This window comes from Artemia sp. Qi Xiang Cuo, chromosome 12 (assembly GCF_049724085.1).
Source record: "Artemia sp. Qi Xiang Cuo chromosome 12, ASM4972408v1, whole genome shotgun sequence".
Lineage (NCBI taxonomy): Eukaryota > Metazoa > Arthropoda > Branchiopoda > Anostraca > Artemiidae > Artemia > Artemia sp. Qi Xiang Cuo.
In genome coordinates this window covers 54,370,394-54,395,433 of record NC_142805.1, presented here as the reverse complement: position 1 = coordinate 54,395,433, position 25,040 = coordinate 54,370,394, and the positions used below count along the sequence as shown (strand labels likewise).

The 25,040-nt window shown below is 34.3% G+C and overlaps 1 protein-coding gene across 3 annotated transcripts in view; it reads left to right on the top strand.

The window, feature by feature from the left end:
- LOC148946284 (uncharacterized) overlaps positions 1 to 24,819 on the top strand; it is a 91,347-nt gene extending 66,528 nt beyond the window's left edge. For all 3 annotated transcript variants that reach the window (XM_089097922.1, XM_089097924.1, XM_089097923.1), the window contains exons 3-7: positions 2,601 to 2,784; positions 15,697 to 15,887; positions 16,928 to 17,159; positions 21,925 to 22,170; positions 24,181 to 24,819. In XM_089097922.1, coding sequence (XP_088954048.1) covers positions 2,601 to 2,784; positions 15,697 to 15,887; positions 16,928 to 17,159; positions 21,925 to 22,170; positions 24,181 to 24,293 — 966 coding nt within the window. In that variant the 3' untranslated portion in view covers positions 24,294 to 24,819. The remainder of the gene's footprint in view (positions 1 to 2,600; positions 2,785 to 15,696; positions 15,888 to 16,927; positions 17,160 to 21,924; positions 22,171 to 24,180) is intronic.
- Positions 24,820 to 25,040: the final 221 nt, after the last annotated feature.

The window sequence follows — 25,040 nt, the reverse complement described above, 5'->3', positions numbered from 1 at the left end:
TTAACCCCCTTTTGGCACCCTTTTCATCTTAATACTCTAAGCCTTAAAAATTTTTGCACTTGAAGTAGTAGTTGGAGTAGATAAGAAGCAGTAGTAGCAGTAGAAGTATTAGTAAAAGTAGCAGCGGTACTAGTGTTAGTAGCAGCATGTACATATAACCTTTTTGTCAATCGGTCTTTTCCTTTAATTATTCTGTGAAATTTCAAAAATTAATGCCCAAGTTCATTCTAGAGGTACGTCCTTTTGACAATATGCATGGACATGGTATTTTTCGATTTAGTTCAAGTTTCCCCTCAACATTCTGTCAAATTTTCATCTTTATGTGCGTAGTCTTAATTGTTGAATATCCCACTCATGACACCCCAGAAGTTTCCTCTTAATACGGTAAGCCGTTCCAAAAATATTGCTGATACGCCCGTATCAGCAATCTGTAAGGACACAGTATATTTTCAATTAGTTCACTTTCCCCTTAATGTTTCCTCAAATGTTCATTTCAATATCCTCAGCCTTGGTAGTACTCACTACAGAAGAAGTAGTTTTATTGACATTAGTGGTAGTAATAGTATTAGTTCTGGTAGCAGTAGAAGCACTGGTAGCAGTAGTAGTAGTAGTAGTGTTCATTTATACCACTTTTTATCAATTGATCATCGCCCTTATCATTTCCTGAAAATTACAAATTAATATACTCGGTCATTCTTGAGTTAAGTCCTTTTGACAACCCATATACACATAACGTGGTTTGATTTAGTTCAACGCTCCCCTCAACATTCCATGAAGGGCTCACCTGGGTGTCCTTCATATTTTGGGAAAGTAAAGGTATAACAGGTATACCTTTCTTAATAGCATATATTATACGTTAACAATGAACGAATTACCTAAATTGCAGCCCTTACCCTGAAGGCTGTGAGGGGGGGGGGTGATATCCCAAAAAACATAATTATTGGACCTTTCCACAATGCTGGAGAAAACATATGTCCCAAAATTCCGATTGGATGTTTGTTTTGGGAAGTGATGAGCATGGGTGGGGAGGGGGATGGTTGCCCTCGAACCACTGTTGGCTCTTAAAAAGGGACCTAAAAATTCTAATTTCCAATCAAATAAGCCCCAAGTAAAACCAGATGAAACCCAATTAAAAAAAACTTTAAGCCCAAATTAAACACTATATTCCCTAAGGGCATAACTCACAACCCTTGCCCAAAGGCTCGGGAGGAGGGGGGTTTGTGCCAACCCTTAAGGCATTGTTATATGTTCCTTTGAGTATTTTGAACAAAATGGCTATTTCACAATTTCATTCAGTTGTGTTTAGGGAAAAGAGCGGATCGCGGGGGGGAGGTAGTTAGTTGCCCTCCATCACTTTTGACTCTTAAAAGAAAAGTGAAACTTTCAATTTCCAATCAAATAAGCCTTTTCTAAAGTATATACAACCACCCCTTCCATAAATAATATTATGTGTCCCCATGGCATAACTCACAACTCTTGCCTCGAGGCTCTGGGGGTTTGTTTCTACCCTAAAGGTCTTGATATATGATCTTAAGGCTATTTTGAAACAAAATCGCTATCTCAAAATTTCCATTGGATACATATGGGAAATAGATAACAGAGTAGGGACTAGTTGCCGTCTGATCGCTTTTGAGTCTTAAAAGGGGCGCTAGGACTTCTCATTTCCAATTAAATGAGCCCCATCCAGAGTTTATACGACTACCGCTTCCATCCAAACCATATATATTATTGACTGGCAACTAGTATAACTTATAGCCATTGCCCTGAGGGTCATGGGGGTTGTCATCACCAAAGACATAACTACTGGAGCTTTCAAATATGCTGAAAAAAATGGCTATCTCAAAATTTGGGCGCGGAGAAATGATGGGCGCGGGGGGATGGTTGCTCTTCAATAAATTTTGACTATTAAAAAGGGTACTAGAACTTTCAATTTCCTATTGAATGGGCCCCTTATGAAGTTTCAACAACATTTCTTTCTATACGAAGTGCAATGGTTGAAAGAAAACAACAAATAAATAATACATTGTACAAACATCATTCTTTGCTTAGGCAGCGCTCTTGCATTGTCTGTGATTTACACAAAATCATGTGTCGCCACCTAATAGGATCGCTAATAAGATAATAGCATAAACGCTAAGAACCTTCAAATTTTATTCTTAAAGTACTTATTTCACAATTGCAACGTTCGAATAGAAGCTTCCTGAAAATTAGTACGTTCGAATGGAACTAGTCAATTTTTAAGGTTCTTATGCACGCATAGTCATGTTATTATTACTACCACATACAACAACTCATTGTAAAAAGCAAAACAGTTTCGGCTAACACATCAGCGTACCTTCCTTTCAGATTCTAACCTGTCCAAAAATTTACCCCTTTTACAATGGCATCAATTCACAGAAATATAGGTGGGAAAGGAAAATATTTTTTCAAAATTTAAGAGGGGAGAGGACAGTTTTTTTTTCAATTTTGTCGGTGAAAATGCCAAAAAGGTATATTTCAATGGAAATACCCGAATAAAGGTATTATTCGAAACATGGGGGTGGCCGACTCCCCCTCCATCCCAGACTTACGCTTCTTCCTGTTATTGATTATAATTTTAGCTATTGAATGTTTCAATTGGGGTCAATCATGGTCCTCTAGAAGCTGGAAGAAACGGACGTGGAGGTAGATTAGTCATTGAGTGTGAAAGTGACCAAGATTGCAAATTTAGCAGTGGCAGATGTAAAAATGGAGCTTGCAAATGCGTCAATTCGCAAATCTTATATAAGAACAAGTGCATGAATAGTAAGAATTTTGTTCTATTTATGGTAACTTTCTTGTCTAAGGGCTCTCCTGAACAAGACGTAAAAATAACCGAAGAGTTGCACCTTTCGATTCCACGGTCAATGTTATAGCCCCAGATCATATACAAAACTGCATGAAGACACTACGATAATGAGATCTTTACTTTTTAATATTCAGAAAGATTCTATTAATCAAATTTTCACGTTTCCTTCAATTTTCTTCCGTATTTTAAAATAACATACTCATTGCGCAGTTCTTATTACTTCACAATGAAGTGGTGCTATAGATTGCATTAAGAACAAAATCCCCATTTGACGAAGAGGCACGACGAATCAACCAATAAAAACAATGGATAAATCTATTGTTTACGGCTATAATATGGCCCTCTTATGGGAGGGGCACAATTTTCATGGTAGTGACATGGTAGTCACAATCCGCAAAGAGTCTTGATTGGGGACTTGGATGGTGATACCAGTCTTTTGTTGTCATAGTGTTTCCTTCAAAGAGCCCATAGCCCATAGACAAGAATTTTCTATTTATTTTGTGCTAATCTATTAGAATTCAGACTATAAGGGGTTGTCATTATTTTGTCACAATCAAAGTGACAGTCATGGCTTGTATTACTAATGTAAGATATTGCGCGTTACTATTTAAATTATATCTTATTCAGTGAGAATAAATATTTCCTATACGATGCAGCTGTATAATGTAGAATTGAGATGTATAAGAGCAATCTGTTTCTATATATATATATATATATATATATATATATATATATATATATATATATATATATATATATATATATATATATATATATATATATATATATATATATATATATATAAGCCGATTTATTTCAGAATCTAATATTCTTAATCAAAAATTTAATCCTCAGTTCTATTTAATTGTCAGATTCAGCAAGAGCTGAATTAGATTTGGCAACCAATATACAAGGTATAAGGATTATTGTTAGTATTTTAAGAATTATTTATAAGAGTTCCATTGAAATTTTCCTGTTTTTTGTGGGGAAATAATGGCAACCCCTCACAGTCTGAAGTTTAATAGATTAGCACAAAATAAATAGACAAAATTCTTGTCTACGGGCTCTTATGAAGTAAACACTATAATAACAAAAGAATAATAGCACCATCCAAGTCCTCAATCAAGACTCTGTGAATATAATGGTCACTACCATGAAAATTGTGCCCCTCCCCTAATGAGGCTAGATCATAGCCAAAACAATATATTTATCCATTGTTTTTCACCGACTTTCATTGGTTGATTCATCGTATCTCTTCATCAACTCTAAAACCTCCTCCCTCCCATTTTTTTTGAATTTAGAAATTTTGCAACTTTTTTTTCACATCTTTAAAAGACATTGTGTATACCTGGAACAAAGAAAAAATATTATTTAACTTTTTCGGAGCATGAAATAAAAATCGTATACAGAGTAAACCTTCACTCTTACCCCGTCAATCAGCTGTAACGTCAACAAAACTCAAACTCAAATGGTTTTTCACTAACTTAAGAGTTTCTTCGCCCTGGTTTATGTACATAAAAAGGATTGTCAAGTCATCAATTTTAAAAACTCCAAACAGATGGGTTTGTTTTTCTATACGTCAATTTATTCTTCATCCAAAAAAGAATGAAATAAGATCACCGTCTTTTAGATTCCATGACAAATTATTTATCAAATTTTAAAAGTCATTCTTTCGCACAATTAATAAAAAAAAAATAAAAGCCAACAAAAATTTCTAAAAAAGAAAAATCAGCCTAAGTATACAGCGTGTATCTTTTAGTACTTGGAACAGATAGCGCAACAGATGCGAAATTTAACTCGTTTTTATCACCCATATTTTGTTTTAATTAGCAGTGTTTACTTTATCACTATCAAACAGTTCGTGGTAACGAACTGTAAGTAAGGAGCGACCCGGCTCAATGGTAACCGAAACTCTAAAAAACGGAATTTTGATACCAATAGATACATCAAAAGAATCAGATTTTAATTCTGATTTCATCAAGTTTAATATTACCCATCAAAAGTTAAGTGCCTGACAAAATGTGGTTGATTTTCGCAAAAAGGGGGAAAGGCCCCTTAAAAGCTATGGAACTTTAATGAAAATCTCACTATCATATGCAGCATATCAGAGATCCCTACTGTAGAGCTTTCAAGCTCCTATCTACAAAAATGTGGAATTTCCCAATTTTTGCCAGAAGAAAGATCACGGATGGGTTTTTATTTTTTTTTTTTTTTTTTTTTTTGGTTTTTTTTTTTCCCAGGGGTGATTTTAATGACCCAGTGGTCCTACAATATCGTGGGAGGGCTCATTTGAACGGAAATTAAAAGTTCTAGTGCTCTTTTTAAGTGACAAAAAAATGGAGGGCAACTAGGACTCCTCCAATGCTCATTTTTTTTTCAATGTCACCCAATCAAAATTTTGACATAGCCATTTTGTTCAGTGTGGTCGATAATACTATACATATGTCTGTTAGCATGACTTACTCACTCAAAATCCCTGAGAGGAGGGCTGGAATTTATGAACTTTATCCAATGTTAACATATAGTATTGGTTATTGGGAAGTATACAGACGTTTTCAGGGGGAATGTTTTCTGGTAGTGGGGGGGGGGGATGGGCCGGGGGTTATATGGGAGGATCTTTTCATGAACGAAGTTGTCCTGGGAGATGGTACATTGCTATGAAAGGGGCGCCAGATTTCCCAGCAGTATTTAAAAAAGATCAGAAATTAATTATAAAAAAAACAAGTTTTCGAAGTGAAAATAAGGAGTGACATCAAAACTTAAAACGAACAGAAAATATTACGTGTATGATTGGGTTAACCCCCTAGTCAATACCTCGCTCTTTAAGCCAAATAGTTTTTAATACTCTCATATGATCTTTTTATTATGACTAACGGCTTTTGTGATTGAGGGTCATTTTTCAACAATTGGAAAGAATTTTGAACTTAACCTTACATAGCAATGTATTGACTAAGGGGCGAGTCCCCTAATGTACGTATTGAAAATATATAAATATAGATGTTCGTTACGTAAGTTAATTCGTAAGTTACGTATATTTATTACTAATAAAAACGTTCGTAAATAAAATTAAACAAGTTTTGAGAAAGCCATTTAACCAAATAAAAGTAAAATTAATCTGCAAATTTTGTTTTAATTATTCGGCCTTTGTGATTAAGGGGTCATTTTTAAAGAATTGGAACAAAATTTGAACTTTAGCTTAAAGAGCAAGGTATTGAGTAGGGGGTGAACCCCCTAATATACGTATTAAAAATATATGAATATTTGTTCAGTTGTTTCCTCTTTAAAACATTAGGATCTTGTTGCTTTTTGTGTTTTGCATAGTTGTAATTCCTTGTTTTTGCAAATATTTTTCAGTTTTCTTGCCTTCTACGTCAAAAGGCACTTACACGCCAGAATTTGGCAAAGTCCATGTCCACATTAAAGCTAATAGTTTAATAGTTGTGCCATACCCATGTAGTATCATGTAGTATCCAAATACACATGATGGCGTATATATTTTTCATGATTGCTGTTTTTATAAAACGAACAGAAATTATTCCGTATATGAAAGGGGCTGTCCCCTCCTCAGCGCCTCGCTCTTTACGCTTAAATTTTTTTTGTTTAAAAAAGAGGGCAACTAGGCCCCCTCCCACGCTCATTTTTTCTCAAAGTCACCAAATTAAAATTTTGAGATATCCATTTTGTTCAGCATAGTCGAAAATCTAATAAATATGTCTTTTAGGATGACTTAATCCCCCACAGTTCCCAGGGAAAGGGCTCCAAGTTATGAACTTTGCCCATTGTTTACATATTGTATTGGTTATTGGGGAGTATACAGACATTTTCAGGAAGGATTTTTTCTGGTGGGGGGGGCTGGAGGAAGGGGTTTCTTAGGAGAATCTTTTCGTGGAGGATGTTTCTTTGGGGTAAGGGACATTTTTATGAAGGGGGAGCCTGATTTCCCAGCATTATTTAAAAATCAATCAGAAATTAAATTAAAAAAACAAGTTTTTTCAAATTAAAGTAAGGAGCACCACTAAAACTTAAAACGAACAGAAACTATTAAGTATATGAAGGGGTTCTCCCCCAATTAAATACTACGCACTTTACGCTAAAGTTTTTTTTTAGTGCTTTCAAAAGTGGTTTATGAATAATTTTTTTTTTTAAATTTTAAAGTGAAGAACGTGGTATTGACTAAGGGGAGAACCCTGTCATATACGTCATAACATATATGTAATAAACAAAACAGTAAAAAAATAAGTGATACGGCTCAATAATAATCGAAACTTTTAAAAACGGAATTTTGATGTCAATAAATATATCAAAAGAATGAGCTTATAATGCTGATTCTAAATATATAAATTTTATTAAGTTTAGTATTACTCATCAAAGGCTACGAGCCTGAGAAAATTTACCTTATTTTTTAAAGAGGGGGAAAGATCCCCTACAAGTGAAAGAATTTTAATGAAAATCACACCGTAAGATTCAGCGTATCAGAAAAACCCTATTACATAGGTTTCAAGCTCATATCTGCAAAAATCTGAAACTTCGTATTTTTGGCCAGAAGCAAAATATACGAATATAGAAGTTCGTTACGTAAGTTAATTTGTAAATTACTTCAGAACCAAATTTAGAGACAGCCATTTAGCAAAAGGACAGTAAAATTTTTATGCAAAATTTGTTTGCTTATTCAATGACGGTGAGTCAAAATAAAAGCTGCATTAACTAAACAACGACCAGAAATTAAATAAAAAAATAAGTTTTTTAAACTGAAAGTAAGGAGCGACATTAAAACTTAAAACGAACAGAAATTATTCCGTATATGAAAGGGGCTGTCCCCTCCTCAACGCCTCGCTCTTTACGCTAAAGTTTTTTTTGTTTAAAAAACGAGGGCAACTAGGCCCCCTCCCACGCTTATTTTTTTCTCAAAGTCAAACAATTAAAATTTTGAGATAGTCATTTTGATCAGCATAGTCGAAAATCTAATAAATATGTCTTTTAGGATGACTTAATCCCCCACAGTTCCCAGGGAATGGGATGAAAGTTATGAACTTTGCCCATTGCTTACATAATGTATTGGTTATTGGGAAGTATACATACATTTTAAGGAAGACAATTTTTCTGGTGGGGGAGGGCTGGAGGAGGGGGTTACTCAGGAGAATCTTTCCGTGGAGGATGTTTCTTTGGGGTAAGGGACATTTCTAGGAAGGGGGCACCGGATTTCCAAGCATTATTTAAAAATCGATCAGAAATTAAATAAAAAAATAAAAAAAAGTTTTTTCAACTGAAAGCAAGAAGCAACATTAGCACTTAAAACGAACAGAAATTATTACGTATATGAGGGGGTTCTCCCCCAATTCAAAACCTCGCTCTTTACGCTACAGTTTTTCTTAGTGTTTTCAAAAGAGGTTTGTGAATTAAATTTTTTTTTAGCTTTTAACGTGAAGAGCGTGGTATTGACTAAGGGGAGAACCCCCTCATATACTTAATAACATATGCGTAATAAACAAAACAGTAAAAAAAACAAGCGATACGGCTCAATAGTAATCGAAACTTTTAAAAACGGAATTTTGATGTCAATAAATGTATCAAAAGAATGGGCTTATAATGCTGATTCTAAATATATAGATTTTATTAAGTTTAGTATTACTCATCAAAGGCTACGAGCCTGAGAAAATTTAGCTTATTTTTTAAAGAGGGGGGAAACATCCCCTACAAGTGAAAGAATTTTAATGAAAATTACACCGTCAGATTCAGAGTATCAGAAAACCCTATTACATAGGTTTTAAGCTCATATCTGCAAAAATCTGCAGCTTCGTATTTTTTGCCAGAAGAAAAATATACGAATATAGAAGTTCGCTACGTAAATTAATTTGTAAATTACGTCAGAACCAAATTTAGAGACAGCCATTTAGCAAAAGAAAAGTTAAATTTTTATGCAAATTTTGTTTACTTATTCAATGACGGTGAGCCAAAATAAAAGTTGCATTAACTAAAAAACGACCAGAAATTAAATTAAAAAAAACAAGTTTTTTAAACTGAAAGTAAGGAGCGACATTAAAACTTAAAACGAACAGAAATCATTCCGTATATGAAAGGGGATATCCCCTCCTCAACACTTCGCTGTTTACGCTAAAGTTTTACTTTCTAACAACTATTATTTTTTTTTAAAAAATGAAAACCTTACTCCGTATTCGAAAGGGGATGTCGCCTCCACAACGCCTCGCGCTTTAAGCTAAAGCTTTTTATTTATTTAAAAATAGAGTTGTGAGAAAGTCAAACTTTAGCGTAAAGAGCGAGGCGTTGAGGAGGGGACAGTCCCTTTCATATACGGAATAATTTCTGTTCGTTTTAAGTTTTAATGTCGCTCCTTACTTTCAGTTTAAAAAACTTGTTTTTTTATTTAATTCTAACCAAGGACACACGATAATCATGAATTATGAACTTATGAGGCTACTTTTTTTATTGCTTTTTCATTTTACATGAGTCAGTAAAAACTTCAGTGGTTGGTAAAAATAATTTTATTTTATAAGACCTCACTTCATATTCTAAAATACTAATATTATCTTCCATCTATCGTCTTTGTTTAATCTGTTAATTAATAGGCTATGGCTGTAAAAGTAGGTATTTTAGCAGAGAAAATGAAATAAGTGAAGTGAAAACGCTGGTAAATATTGTCTTATTAAATTTTATCTCTTACTTAAGCAAAAACTAACTATCTACGTAAATTAAATTGTTAAATGACATAAAATACATGACAGTGTTGCCAGGCACTTGCTTCAAAGAGAGTTCCGAATTTTGGCAGTCCCAGCCTAAGCAAAAAGTTTTGATTGTACTGGTCTCACATAATAGTAGTTGTTATTACCGGAATATCCTTAAACGACAAAATTGTTCTATTTATTGACAAAATGGGGCTGAGAGTAACCTCTGACAGTTCTGAGTGGAGTTTCTTTTTAATTTGGCTATGGAGACACATACATTTGCACTGCTTATTGCATATAATCTTTTAGAAAATGTCTTCTGAGACGTAAAACGTACTAAAACAATGGTTTTAGGAACTAAAATTATGTTCGTACAAAACACAGTCATGCATGCGGTTCAAAAATTAAGAATAGTAAGTAGCATGATCACCTAAATACCGAAACTTCACCAAAATTATTTTATTATTTCATTTTTATTATGCATAGTAGCCTACTAATGTTAAGGTAGATTATTAATACGGACTAAGATTGCAGTTAAGATTTAAAATCCAAGACTTAAGCCATAAGCTTTCGATCACCGATGTCAAAGGATATTGAAAAAGTAGGTAATCCAGCCGGGGCCAAATGATTAGAGGTGACGAAAATATAATTGGAAGAAGTAGAAACGTCAGGGAAGGCAGTTATAAGAGAATCTCTGACGATAATAGGGTCAGTTTCTGCAGCAACATCAGTTTTAGTTGGCTTGGCATTGCAATGTGTGGTGAATAGTAGGATTTGTATATCTGAGACTACAAAGGTTTAAAATGGTAATTTGCCAACATTATTATGTTAATCCCAAACTTCATAAGACTTGCCTTTTAACATGTTTTTAATACTCTGGGTAATCCGAGCAAATTTTGAGTCTGCCCCTACGTACCTCTTTTGGATACCCCAAGAAGTAAAAAAAAGCGACTGTAACAAATAAAATACTTAAGCTGCTCCAAGAGTACTGACAGGATTTATTCATTATTTTGGATGCACATAAAGTATCCGTGAATTTGCGAGTGCCCCAAGTCTTGTCAATGTTACGGTTTCTTCCACTTTTCATATAATTACCACGGTAAATTCAATATTACATCGTTTTTTGATAGCTTAGTCAGCTTACCTTTTGCCAAGAATTAGTTCATATATTTGATTCATTTTGCAATCACTATTGCACCACTAAAAAAAAGGCTGGGAATTAACTAAAAACACTCCTCTGGCTTTGGAATTTTTCAGTTATTGAACTCAAAGCTTAAAATGGGGAATAAAAATGTTTATGAGAACGGACCAGGGATTTTGGAGTAGAATAAGGGGTATTTGAGCTGAAATAGCTAAAATACCTCATAGTTATCGAGTTTGTCGTTAGAAAGGAAAATTGGTAGCCCGTAAAATTAAGAGATAAAGCTGCTCGAAGCTTGAGCAGCATTTTATTTTTTAATGTTACAGTAAAGAAGAATTTCTTTTTCAGCAGAGCCCAAATCATAATTTAGCATGTCAGATGGTGTTAAGGGCTGAAAATCGCCACTATTATTTTTGATAATGTGAATCAATTTTAAATGTGATTTCGTTGCTCATTGTAATTTGTATTTGTTCCACTTCCTATTGATTCATTCATAGTCAGTTTCGGTTGTTTTGGATTGAACCTTTTTTTTGCCCGTTGTTTAACTGATTTAGTTTTTGTATATGTTAATTACTGATAATGCTGACTGATATTTCTTATTAGAAACAGTGATTGTCTTGATCAATGTTAAAAAACGCGGTATGCTAAAAACAAAAAAAATTATGTGTCATGAGTACTTTATATAGGAGCAGCCGCGTAATAATTTTAGATTCCTTTTATTGCAAAATTTTCCTTCGATTTGTAATCAACCACTATTAATCACAATCTCTCGTCTCTAGGACTGTGCATAAAGACTCGGAGCACCATTCAATCCTTTTCATTAAAATGCTCATCTTTACCTTTTGATTAAATAAAAAAAACAAGTTTTTTTTTAACTGAAAGCAAGAAGTGACATTAAAACTTAAAACGAACAGAAATTATTCCGCATATGAAAGGGGATGTCCCCTCCTTAACGCCTTGCTCTTTACGCTAAAGTTTTTTATTGTTTTACAAATTAGAGTTGTGAGAAAGAGTCTAACTTTAGCGTAAAGAGTGAGGCAGTGAGGAGGGGACAGCCCCTTTCATATACAGATTAATTTATGTTCGTTTTAAATTTAATGTCGATCCTTACTTTCAGTTAAAAAAACTTGTTTTTTTATTTAATTTTTGAACGTTTTTAAATTAATGCAGGTTTTTATTTTGAATCACTGTACATGAATAATTAAAACTAAATTTGTATACTAATTTTACTTTTATTTGGTTAAATGGCTTCCTCGAAAGTTGTTTAATTTTATTTACGAACGTTTTTATTAATAATAAATATACATAACTTACGAATTAACTTACGTAACGAAATTCTGTATTCATATATTTGTAATACGTATATTGGAGGGTTCGCCCTTTATTCAATACCTCGCTCTTTACGCTAAAGTTCGAATTTTGTTCCAATTCTATAAAAATGACCCCTTAATCACAAAGGCTACTAATTAGAATAAATAGCTCTTATGAAAGTAATAAAAAATCTTTGGCGTAAAGAGTGAGGTATTGACTAGGGGGCGAACCCAGATCATATACGTAATAATTACTGTTCGTTTTAAGTTTTGATGTTGTTCCTTACTTTGAGTTGAAAGACTTGTTTTTTTTATATTTTATTTCTGATCGTTTTTTAAGTAATCCTGGGAAATCTGGCTCCCCCTTCATAGCAAAATCCCTTCCCCCATGAAAACTTCCTCCGTGGAAAAATCCTCCCACGTAACCCCCAGCCCACTCCCTCCTACTACCAGAAAAAATCCCTCCTGAAAACGTCTGTATACTTCCCAATAACCAATATAAACATTGGGTAAAGCTCATAACTTTCAGCCCTTCCCCCGGGGACTGTAAGGAATTAAGTCATCCTAAAAGACGTAGTTATTATATTTTCGACCATGCTGAACAAAATGGTTATCTAAAAATTTTGATTGGGTGACTTTGCGAAAAAAATGAGCGTGGGAGGAGGCCTAGTTGACCTCCATTTTGTGGTCAATTAAGAAGGACACTAGAACTTTTAAATTTCACTTCGAATGAGCCCTATCGCAATATTCTAGGACCACTGGGTTGATACGATCACCCCTGGAAAAAAAAATAAAAAAATAAACACGCATCCGTGATCTTTCTTCTGGCAAAAAATACAAAATTCCACATTTTTGCAAATAGGAGCTTGAAACCTCTACAGTAGGGTTCTCTGATACGCTGAATCTGATGGTGTGATATTCCTTAAGGTTGTATATCTTTTAGGGGGTGTTCTCCCTTTTTTCGAAAATCAGGCAAATTTTCTCAGGCGGGTAACCTTTGATGGGTAGGACTAAACTTAATGAAACTTATATATTTGAAATAAAAACATAAAATCTGATTCCTTCGATATATCTATTGGTTTCAAAATTCCGTTTTTTCTGTTTTTCTTATTATTGAGTCGGGTCGCTCCTTACTTACAGTTCGTTACCACGAACTGTTTGATATAATTCTTTGTGGGGCTGCAGGGTTCTTTGAAACTACTAGCAATGTTGAAACGGAGTAATGTTGCCCCATGGCCGGTTTCTACCTAAAAAACTACCTCTAGAAAATTCCCAAACGAATGAGCTTTCTGGTAAATTTCTGCTACGATCCTTTCCACATGATAAGGCTGAGAAAAAAAAAGTTTGAAAGGTTCGCTCTTTACTGAATGAACAATGTTGCGTTAACTATTATTCAGTATTTTTTAGTTATAAAATAGGTGTAAATTGTAAACCTGAGCAGTTTTAAAAGACCCAACCTGCTAGGACAGTTAGAATAATAGTGAATTATTCTAATAATTCACTATTATTAGATAGTGAAAATAGTGAATTATTAGAATTAGTTGCACCAATTCTTGGTGCAACCAATTTCTTGGCTGCACCTGAGTATATTGGACGTGGATACAAATAAAATATTTGTTTTACATTTTGGAATTACTTATCATAAAAAAGTGATTCGTTTCATACGTGTTTACATTTAAAAACAAGTTTATTGCACCAGTTATGTAATCATAACTCGAACTGAGGATGTTCTGCTTTCTTTTTTAAATAAAATATAGCAGTGGCTAAGGGAACCCCAATTTTCTGCCAGGGGCTGCGTAAACAAGCTTCCTCTATTTCTAAACAGAGAGGGAGAGTAAACGCTACTTTTTGCCCAGACTATTTTTCAAGAGCATTATGACATTTTGACTTTGTTGCATATTTTGATCCTCAACAAAGTTGAGGAAACGCACAGTACACCCTCATCTGCTTAGCCAATGAATACAGAACTAACAACAGCAGTAAAAATTGAACTTTTGGCATTCCTAAATAGTTAAATTTAGATTTTCTTGTATTTTATCTCTTGTCTTTATGTGGGGGAGAAGAGGGGTGGACGATTGTCTCTCTTTCATGAAGTCTTATATATCTTACGATTGTTTCTGTTTTTGGGATGACTTCTCGTCTCCGTCTTTGGGCAGTAAAAATTAAACTTCAAGCATTTCCAAATTGCTGAATTTGGATTTTTTGGCGTTCAATCTTTTGTCTTTATTTTGGGGACAAAAAGGGTGGACGATGGTCTCTCTTCCATGAAGTGTGATATATCTTACGATTCTTCTGTTTTTGGGACTACTTTTCTTTTTTCATTTCAAACATTGCCACTAAAGAGAATGTCTAAGGATTGTTTGACCTTCTCTGTATAAGACCGGGGCGTCAGTATATCCATCAGGATGGTTCATAACATGTTTATGCGGCCGGTCATCAAAAGTTCAAAATTTAAGATTTAGCCTTTAGAACATTGCTTAAGATTTAGAACATTGCTACAATTGAAAAAGAATTAGATGAATAAATAAAATATAAATCAAATCCGCACCACAATATGTTTCGCATCAATCAGCTGAATTCAGAAACAGAACTACCTTTAGCACTTCCACTGAGGTAGCATCGTCTTATGGATTATGATTAAACTTAAAAGAACTTTTTTTCGGCTGACAGTAAAAAGCAACATTAAAACTGAAAATATACAGAAATCATTCCGTATATGGCGGGGGCTTCCCCTTCCTCAACCCTTGCTCTTTATGTTAAAGTTTTAAAGTTCTTTAAAATGCTTCTCATTCAAATTCAACGGCCTGTGTTTGAGCAGTCTTTCGTAAAGATTTATGACAAAAAGTCAAACTAGCGTAAGAGGAGAGGGTTGAAAAAGAAACGGCTGATATATGAAATCTGATAGTGTGATGTTCATGAAGATCCCATGACTTTTTGGGGTTTTTCCCCTTCTCCGAAAATCAGGCAATAGCTAACATTAAAATTATTGAATTTTATATATTTGGAATATAAAAAACCAATTCTTTTGATCTATCTATTGTCATCAAGATTCTGATTTTTCATAGTTTCTGTTACTATTGGGCCCAGTCGCTCCTTACTTAAAGCTCGTTACCACGAACTGTTTGATTCGAGCAAGTTTTAGGGCAATTTTCCAGGGAACGTTGCAAGTGTTACGTGGTATTAGAGATTGGCATAAGTTTATAGTCAATCACAAAGACTCAATGTCTTTGTTCTAACGCCTAAGTCACACTTTTTGATAAGAAAGTAAAGATTTAAGAACAATATGTGCTTTCTTTTATTGTAACGTCGGTTTGTACTACAGAAACGGAGAATTTCAAATGAAAGGATTTTTTTTGTAATAGAGATCAACACTAATTTGTTCTTAAACATTATCTGCTAATGCTTCGTCTTCATCATACAAAATAAAAAATAATGTTGTTACAGGCTAGTATCTTTTCGAATCTCTAAGGATTTTGATTTAGATAACTTGTTTAACATATTTTTTTTCTTATGAAGATACCGAAGAGATTATTTTTCAAATCTAGTGGGAGGGGAGTAATTTTTTCTTCAATTTTTCCGTAAAACACAAACAAAGGTATTTTCAAAATAAACCGAGGAGACCTCTTACCCAAAATAGGCAATACATTGTTGATGCTTTACTTGTTGGCAATTTGTACTTCGCTCACCAGTGTAAGTATAGTCAGTTACGGTAATAAAATATGAACAGTCTTGTTCCAGATGAAATCAAAGATGCTTTGCGCTCACTGAAGATGGAGCCTATAACAATCGGTTATCCATGTGAATCTGATTTCCAATGTAGCCTTGCTGATCCTGAATCATTTTGCAACAGAGGAATATGTGACTGCATTCTTGAAAGAGACAACGTATGTGGTGCAAAGGAAAATGGTTGTTTTAGAAATACTTTCCAGGTAATACAGCTCTGAGGATTTTACACACAAAAAAGAAGCATGAATTTACGTCTATGGAGTAGTGCAAATCCTGTTCTAAGGGATGTAAAATCCATAGTCGTAGGTGTCTTCTTCTTATTTAATCTTTTATATTAAAACCCATCGTACAAACAAATAGACAGAAAAGACAACCAAAGAAAAAACAGAATAAAAGAAAAAAACGCACTTAGTCTACAATAATAAACACTAATCAATACAAAGGCACCTCCGAAAATAGTCCAATTTTATTCGACTTAAAGAAAAAAAAACCAATAAAGTATATTACAGTAGTTAAGTCAGTATTGAATTCCGAGGATGGCACAGCTTCAAGAACATGTTGATGCCTAGTTGTTCGCTAGTATCCGTCGATGGCAGTTCATAATTTTTTTGGATTTTGTGCAAATATGTGGATATTGGCGAATAACTCGCTTTTATGGTTGTTAGGTATTTGGTTTTAATCCTTTTAATTTTTGGCTTTTATCGAATTTTATTCATCTTTTAAGTTTTTGGTTTTTTGTTTGGTTTTTTGGTTCTTTTCACATTGACTCTCCGCGTTTGTTTTTCTTTGTTTTTTTCTTCGGCACTTTCCTTGGATACCTTATTTCGTTTCGCGCTGAAGAAGAGAGGCGTTTGTCCTCTAGAAATATTCGCTTTGTTGTGTTTTTTCAGTAATTGCATTTGGCCTATAAAAAACCCCTTTTTTGCTCGTTTTTCTTTCTTTATGCTATATTTATTATTAAGCTATATAGTGTATATCTGCATTTGTTTAGTATATACTAAGCATATTTAATACATATTATTCATACCTGTACAAGCAGCATATCCGTTTAGTGTATACTAAGTACGTTTTTTTTTATTCAATGTATACTATATTTATGATATAGCAATGTAGTATATAACTATATTTATTTAGGGTATACTAACTATATTTAGTTTTTACTGTTTATATCTCCACGAATAGCATATTTATTTAGTATATATGCCTACTAGAGTAATAATAACGCTCTTTATTCTCATTCAAGTGTCGAAGCAGCGGGAGGTGCATTAGTCAAGTGTTCGTTTGTAATGGTAAGGAAGACTGTGAAGATGGTTCGGATGAAGAATGTAGCGGCCCTTCCTGTCCTGTTGGTACAGTAAAATGTACAAACAGGAATGGCACTGAAATTAAGTGCATATCTAGTGCAGGAAGGTGTGATGGGAAAAAACAATGTCCAAGCGGTTCTGATGAACAAGGATGTTCCAATCTGAATTCAAGTAATTGTGTTGCCTTTTCTACCGTGTTTTAAGTAAAATTAAATGTAGCAATTGAACAGTGTAATATCCAAAATTAATAATTTACTTTAGTCATTGCCTTACTCCAGAAACTAATATGTGTTTATTTTTCTTTTTATGAAGATATACTTATAATTGTAAGGAAACAGTTTGATAACTCGTCTCAAAGATTAGGAAATCAAACAAAGAATATTAAAGTATGTTAATATTGCATTTAAATCTAAATGATGTAGAAATTGATAACAGCTTAAAGTAGTTTTAACAAAACATGATGATTAAATTAAGTTAGTCAAACATTACCCCAATCCAGCCCTTCCCCTATTTTATATATTAAATTGAATAACATGATTTAAACAAATGAAAAGATACCTTTAAAACTTAAAACGATGATTAGGACAAAACGAGAGTTTATTTTTTGAACAGTTTTGAAACCAGGCCAGTACAGCTCAAAAAAAGATTTGCCTTAAGGGTTAAATTTCTGAAAGTTTCGCTAAAGTACTCAAACTGTTATGGGTTTGAAAGGGACGTCCGAACTTAAAAGGTCATTGTTTAGATACCACATTTTGACTATTCAGCTATGGTTTACCACCCATCAGGGTAGCAGCTTTGATACCTTGTATTTCCATCCAGCTGTGTGTTTCCTTGTAAGTAGATCAAATTACTATTCCAGCATAGCACTGGGGGCACCGTGGGTTTGGGAGTTCTCTCCCTCCCTCCTCCGAGAAAACTTTTACTAAAAAGTTAGTTGTGTTGCAATTTGATTTAAGTGAAATGTTGCAAGGATTTCCAGTCTTTATTAATGATGGACCAAAGCCTGTGGGTCTTATAGCACGAGGCCTTCGTTTAAACTGAAAAGTTTGAAGGAAGGCTACGATAATGAGAATAATGATAATGAGTAGTATATTCGACGCTAAAAGAGTAAAAGTTAGTCATTGTCACAAAACAGTATGTTGAGAATTTTTAAGCGCGATTTTTTTTTTCTATGAAGACTTTTCAATAAACTGAAAATGACAGGGTACCATTTTCTTTACATAATTTCTAACCATTTTGAGTTTTATTTTAGTTTATCGTTCAAGGCAGTTTTTGACTGTTTTAGGTTTTAATATCTACCCATATTTGGTTAGGTCCCTCTAACCAAACACTCAGATCAAAGTGGTTACAAACTCATTCAGTGGATGCATTCTACCCCAGGGAATCTTGTTGTCTAGATCTTTCCAAGCTCTAATAAAAGCCCAACTTTAGATTCGGTTGAGCTAATGGCCCTTCACCTGAAAATGGGTACCACGAATAGTGATGTCTTAGCAACAGATCTGGACTTACATCTAAAATCTCGATCATTGTACGTCCACAGACATGCTCACGGCGTCAGGAAGACTGACAAGCTAAATCTAGTGGTCCAAAAAGGGGCTCTGAACAACCAGCAGGAATGATTAGACTTCGTTTTTATAGACAACGCTGCTTTCAAACGAATTGTGTAGAATTGCTACGGTTCTTAGCTCTGGTCAGGACGAAATATGAGGAGAAATGGCGTTGGGGCTGTGCTCAATAGCATTGCAAAAAAAAAGTTGAATGAAGCCATAGGTATCTGGAAGACAACTGAAAGCACGACTTAGACAGACGACTTAGACATTTAAAGCATGGTAATATGACTATCATAGTGGGTTATTCTCCCACCGACCGATTATGACAGCATAACCAAGAAAGAGTTCTACTCGATGTCATTCAAATGCCAGGCAACAGTTTCTCCTCATGAAGCAACTGTTCTCGATGGTGAATTAAATGCGATATTGCGTGACGATCCCGGAGTTTGTCTTGGAACCAGTGGTCCTGTATTCCCCAGCCTACTCAAAGACAATGACCTTTACCTATTTGAATCGTGCCAATCCCATTACCTTGTCCCTGAAAACACCTTTTTCCAACTGTCCGTTAGTATACGGGGTATTATAAAGACGGCCACATTAAAAAGAGGACTGCTTATATCAGTATCTCAAACGCTAAGGATCATCGCTGAAGAACTGTAGAGCCGACAGGTTGGTAGAGTTTAGAAATACAGACCACAGACTTCTGTTTACTGTTGTCCAGCTTCACCTACATGCCCAGCATAAAAAACCCTTTATTGCAGATGTTGAAAACTAAAGCAGCCAGATACTTGTTTGAAGTATAATGTTAATATATCTAATCACATCAATGCCCTCGGTGCGCTTATAGAATTGAGGTCACAACTATGGCTCCTTATCAAAAGATCAATTGAGTGTAGGACAGACTGAATTGAGTCTGTATACCAGGACTAAACCAGAACCAAACTCAATGTGTTTCATCAAGATCTAAAGAAGTGGATTAGGCAGTTAAAATAATGATATAGGCAGTCTCATAAGCATATCTAGTATTTCACAGAAGATCAAATTCAAATTTGAGTACCTTTTCTCTCCCGGATGAACAGGCAGCCCAGGTACCAAATAAGACTGTTCTCTGATGAGATTTATCGTCTTGATGGGTGGAAGGATCGTTTCTGCTCAATCCTCAATAATACTAGCCTGTCTTCACCTTCCAATAATAGTCCCAGTTAATTTAGCTTTCATATACCTGTAGGAGTAGAAGTAGACACTCCTCGAGACAAGCTTTTCAGCCTTCAGAAATAAGGAATACAGAACAAATGATCAAAATAATAAAGCAGCTGGCATCTGGAATTCAATCCCAGAGATACTAAAGTATGCTGGGCTCACAGTACTTCTGTTCTTGCACGCCCCTTTATCCACAATTTTGCAAACTGTGAATTTTGCCAAAGACAAGAGAAAGAGCGTCATAATCCCTTATGGAAGAGAAGGCTCTAGAAGTGACTGCACAAACTTCTTGGAAATGATCCTTTTGTCTTTCATCGAAGAACTTTTTTCAATGATCCGACTAGATTTATGTCGGAATATTATTCATAAAATTTGGTGACCAGAGCAAGCTGGTGTTTTGTCGGACCAATGAGCAGATTTAACGATTTTATAAATAGTAGAAAAGGCCAGAGTCCCGATAAGTTGCTTTTATTGCCTTTGTAGACTTTCATGCAACATTTGACCCAGTCAACTGACAAGCTCTATACTAAATTCTTGAGACAACTGGCCTCCCAGAGAAACAGTTTAGACTATTTAAAGCTCTGTACTATGTGACAGAAAGCTGCATAAAAATAAACAACCGTCAGGAACCGTTCTTCCAGATAGCGACAGGAGTGACCTAGAGATGTGCAGTGGCTCACGAACTCTTAGACGTCATTGTAGAACATATTATGACAAAAGATATTTCTCGTTTCATATTCAGGCTCAATTTTGGGAATTATGCCGTCTCAGACTTCGACTTTGTTGATGACTTGGCCATTTTAGTGGATTCCATGGAGTAACGGTTGGAAGCACTCCAAATTCTGCAAGATGAAGTAACAAAAGTTGGAATTCCGATAAACTGAAGGGCAGGTTATACCTGCCCATTAACAAGACTGTGGACAATGCCCTCGTTGGATCTTTAATACTATATGAAGGGTAAGCATGGCAATTATCAGCCGTAATTCTCAAGACCACAGACATTTTCTGCCAAAGAACCTAATTAAGATTGTGGATTTGTGATTGTTCGACTTAGCTGTCAACGAATTGTTACTCCAGCTCACCAAATAGTTTTAGTTTTCTACCCAAATAGCTAAACGACGGTCAAATCAGTTTAGAGACCTGCTTAGTATGGAGCCACACCTGCTTAAAAAGACTGTCCACGATTTACATCCTTCCATAGCTGGTTGGAAATTACCTCGCAGTTGACCAAAGAATGACTATTCTGTCAGCCTGTCCAATTTTTTGGTGCTGGTGAACATCAACTTTGACGAAGCACATGCACTCGCCATGGACCAAAGCGAATGGAATCACGCTCTACTCCGAGCAGTGCCCGACAGGAGACATAAGCCAAACGTAAATCAAGTAGGTTTCAGTTGTTCGTTCAGATTAAATTATGGTAGTATTAATTTTGATACCCCATGTAAAACTATATTTTGATCAATTTGTGTTTTAAAATTCACTCTTCTATTTTTTATTTTTATAGAAAACTCAGGTTTGTAGTTTTAAAAAAAAATTCACACGGTATTTGCATGCATTAATAGTGGTAACCCTGGTTAATAAGCTTCATAAATATAATGCTCAATACAAATTAATAATAAGTTAATAATAGTTGAGGAAGAGATTTATCACTGTATTCAAACTCCCAAATCTATCATGGAATTTGATATCCAAAAATACCCACTTAAGTGGAAATCAAGTTATCATTTGTGAAATGCTTGCATAATATGTTTTAATTTTCTACTTCTATATTACAATATTAATTTTTGATTTGTAATTTTTGAAGCTATGAATAATTCAATGCCAACTTTGATGGAAATAAACCACCATTTGTAGAATGTCTAACTACTGCATTTTTATTTTGACTTCAAATTTAGAATATATGCTCAGGAACTGTAAAAAGGAACGTTAAGAATCCTTAAATACCAGCTTGGTAAAAATTAAAAACATTTATAAATATGCACTTTATTTTGTTTTATTTTCAGTTTCTATGAAAATTTTCCGAAGCATATTTTGATTTAGGATCATCATGTTGCGATCTCAATGATTTTGGATCGTTTGAAAAAATATTTACCATAGTTGTGATAAATTGTAATTATTTTCTTAGTCATTTGCTTCCTGATCGCAAGGTCGGCTTGTTTTATTTTCAAGATTTTTTATCATTGAAGGGTGTCCATCAAACACATTTCCGTGCAAAAATGGGACCTGTGTTCCGGAATATGGTTTTTGCAACGCGATAGCATCATGTCCCGACAAGTCTGATGAAGATATATTCGCGTGTCAGCTAGAATTCCACCAGGTTGGCTACTGTCCTTTTCGATGTGATAATGGCAGATGTCGGTCACATTCCATTCTCTGCTCCGGTAGAAATGGTTGTGGTGATAATAGTGATGAAAAGAAGTGCAAGATTTGTAGTAAGTTCTTATTCTTGCACAATTAAAATGTTTATTTATAGGTAAGATGCATGACTATAGAAAAGGGCCAAAGCCTAGAACTAACTTGTCCCGCCTGAAAATTATTTTCTATTTCGATATTGTAAATTTATGATTTTAAACGTGGTAGAAAAATGTTCTATCTTTTTTAAGTTAATGATTATTCGTAAAATTTGTGATTAGCTGTTTCCAAATGATAGCCGGCTGAATTGAATCAATCAGATTGCCAGGAAAGTTTGAATTTTAATGTCAGGGGTAAATTACCCTAGGAAGCTCAAAAGAGGGAATTTAAGTGTTAGGTGAGATGGGGCAAATTCTAGCCTAAAAAAGACCTTGGGTGCAATATTGAGCATAATACAGAGTCTCTAAAGCGAAATTAGATCAAACAAAATTTTTTTCTTGATAGTAAATAACCTTATATAATGGAAGTTTTTTTCTACGTCCGTAATTAGCATGCGCCACCTCATCTTTAGTCAATGAAGAATTCTTTTTTGTATTGGAAAAGTAATAGAAATTATAGAGGGAGATAAAGAGATAGTGCGGTAAAAAAGGAGGGTAGAGAAAAATAACTATGAACCATTATTTGTTATTATGTAAGACCTATATCAGGACAGGTAGTTTTCCTGTTTTATATAAAAAAAAGAAAGGAAATCACAGTCTTGTATACTGAAATTGTAATTTAATCCAACACAAAACTAAAAATCAAACATTTAATAATACTGAATTTGATCATGCCGCTAACATAAAGTCAAATAAATTCAGGCTGTACAAAATTGTTCTAGATTCGTATGCTTGTCCACTTACGGCTATCAAACGAAAAGCCCTGTTACATATATCTTGAGTATTGTTCAACTTTATTCGAGCATGAGTTTTTTTTTGTTACAGGGAGGGGGGGGGAGCAATTTTGCTTCCCTTCTGTATCGTGGAGTGGTGTAGGTATGACTACATAGTATTCTACAATAATCTCACCCTCTGGAAGCAGAGGTTTTGGATACATCCTATCAGAAAAATTTATTCTGTTTGTTCTTCAGTTTTATACTTAGGAGCGAAAATGCCAACGCGTTTTAATTTGCAGAAACTGCTGAAGTTTTGAGACAACATGTGGAGGTATATTTGATATTTCCGACCGTTTAATTGATTACATCAGATTTCTTTTGGCACGAATATCAATTTGGACATTTTAGGTGGATAAACCTTGTTCTTCAGTGCAAAATGACCAAAAATGGCTCTTAGCTATGAACCAACTATTATTTTAACCTAACTAGGAAATTTAGTTAAAATTTTTGATTCAAATAAACTCCCCCCAGAATTTCTATGACCAAAGCTTGATACGGTTAGTTCTGAAGAAAAAAGTAATAAAACCATGTTAGAAAGAGAACACTTTAAATATTTAGTTTTTTTAGACACAGCCTTAAGTCAGATAAAAATCTGCTTTAAGAGTCCGGCTTTTCATACATGGTAATTTTACTGGTACGATTCAATTAAGATCTAGTTACTCCCTCAGGGGTTTATTTAGAATCACCGTAAAAATCAAAATATGTTAAACCTCCAAATTATCTTCTAACTCTGAATGTTTAAATCCAGCTTAAACGGGACAAGGATTTCTCTTTACTAGGATCAAAAGAGTAATATTGGAGTAGCAAGAGTGTCAATACATTATGTACTGGTCTTTTAATTATGACCTTAAATTAAGAGCTAAACTGTTTGTATTCTATCTCTCCCTATATTTATAGCAACAGAAGAAAAGTCTTATGGATTTCTGAGAACTCTCACAATGATGCCAATAATTCAGTTATTTTCTTGTTTTAGTTCCTAATGATGAAATATACATGGGGGAAGGAGGACAAAAAAAGTAAAAGAAAATCTTTAAAATAAAATATGAGGGTTGTCCGGCCTAAATACAGCCCTATCCGATGACTTGGCTATGGATTTCTTTAATCTACAAAAATTATCGTAGAAATAGTCTGTCAATTATTTTATTTTGTTTTCCAGAGTGTCCTCAAAGAAAAAAAAGACCAGGACCATATATAGTGGCAAGCAACAGTAAGTGGCATATTATACAGGCAAGACCCCTTCTATGGCTCAACCGAATTTCATTTTGGTAGAGATTGTAATCAAGCAAAATAAAATGAGCTCTTAGCTGAAAAAACAATAAAGTGCCACATCATTTTATTTTAGTGATTTTGTATTTATTAAGAGATTCCTTATTAAAATATTAATTTTTGAGACAACTGCAATGGTATATGTTTTTTTGGCTTGTAATGATAGTAGACTCAGAGAGAAACAGAATTTACTTGTTTAAATTCAACGAGTAAAAAAACTGGTGGTGCGATTCACTGGCAGAAAATTCCATACAAAAGAACCAATAAAATTTGAATTGTGTACATTTGTCGTTCGAGAATAAATTTATTTGATCCAAGCTTCTTGCTTAACATAGTTTTAAAACTAATCAAATTTAAAAAGCTGGTGCTTGTCTTTTCAGAAATAAAGGAACAAAGTGATTGGCTCACGAAAATCAAGTCACAAAAACACATAAACGGTTGGAATTAAAGCACACTTTTTAATACAGAAGTACTGGACAATGTCTCTCTCTCTCTGTTTTTCTTTGGATGACCTCAGCTTAGCAGCTGGGTACAACCCAAAGTAATTAAATACTATGGTTATATCTAGGGGCGTAGCCAAGTAGATCTCCCTAAGAAGTAATTAAAATGAATGAGAATATGATAGCGGGTAAAAATTGCAACTAAGACAATAAAATCTTAAAAAATTTACATCACTGTTAGGCCTAAAGGTTGTAGCTGATATTTTCCGATGTCTTAAATGATTGCCAAAAAAGAAGTTGCTTAGCTGTT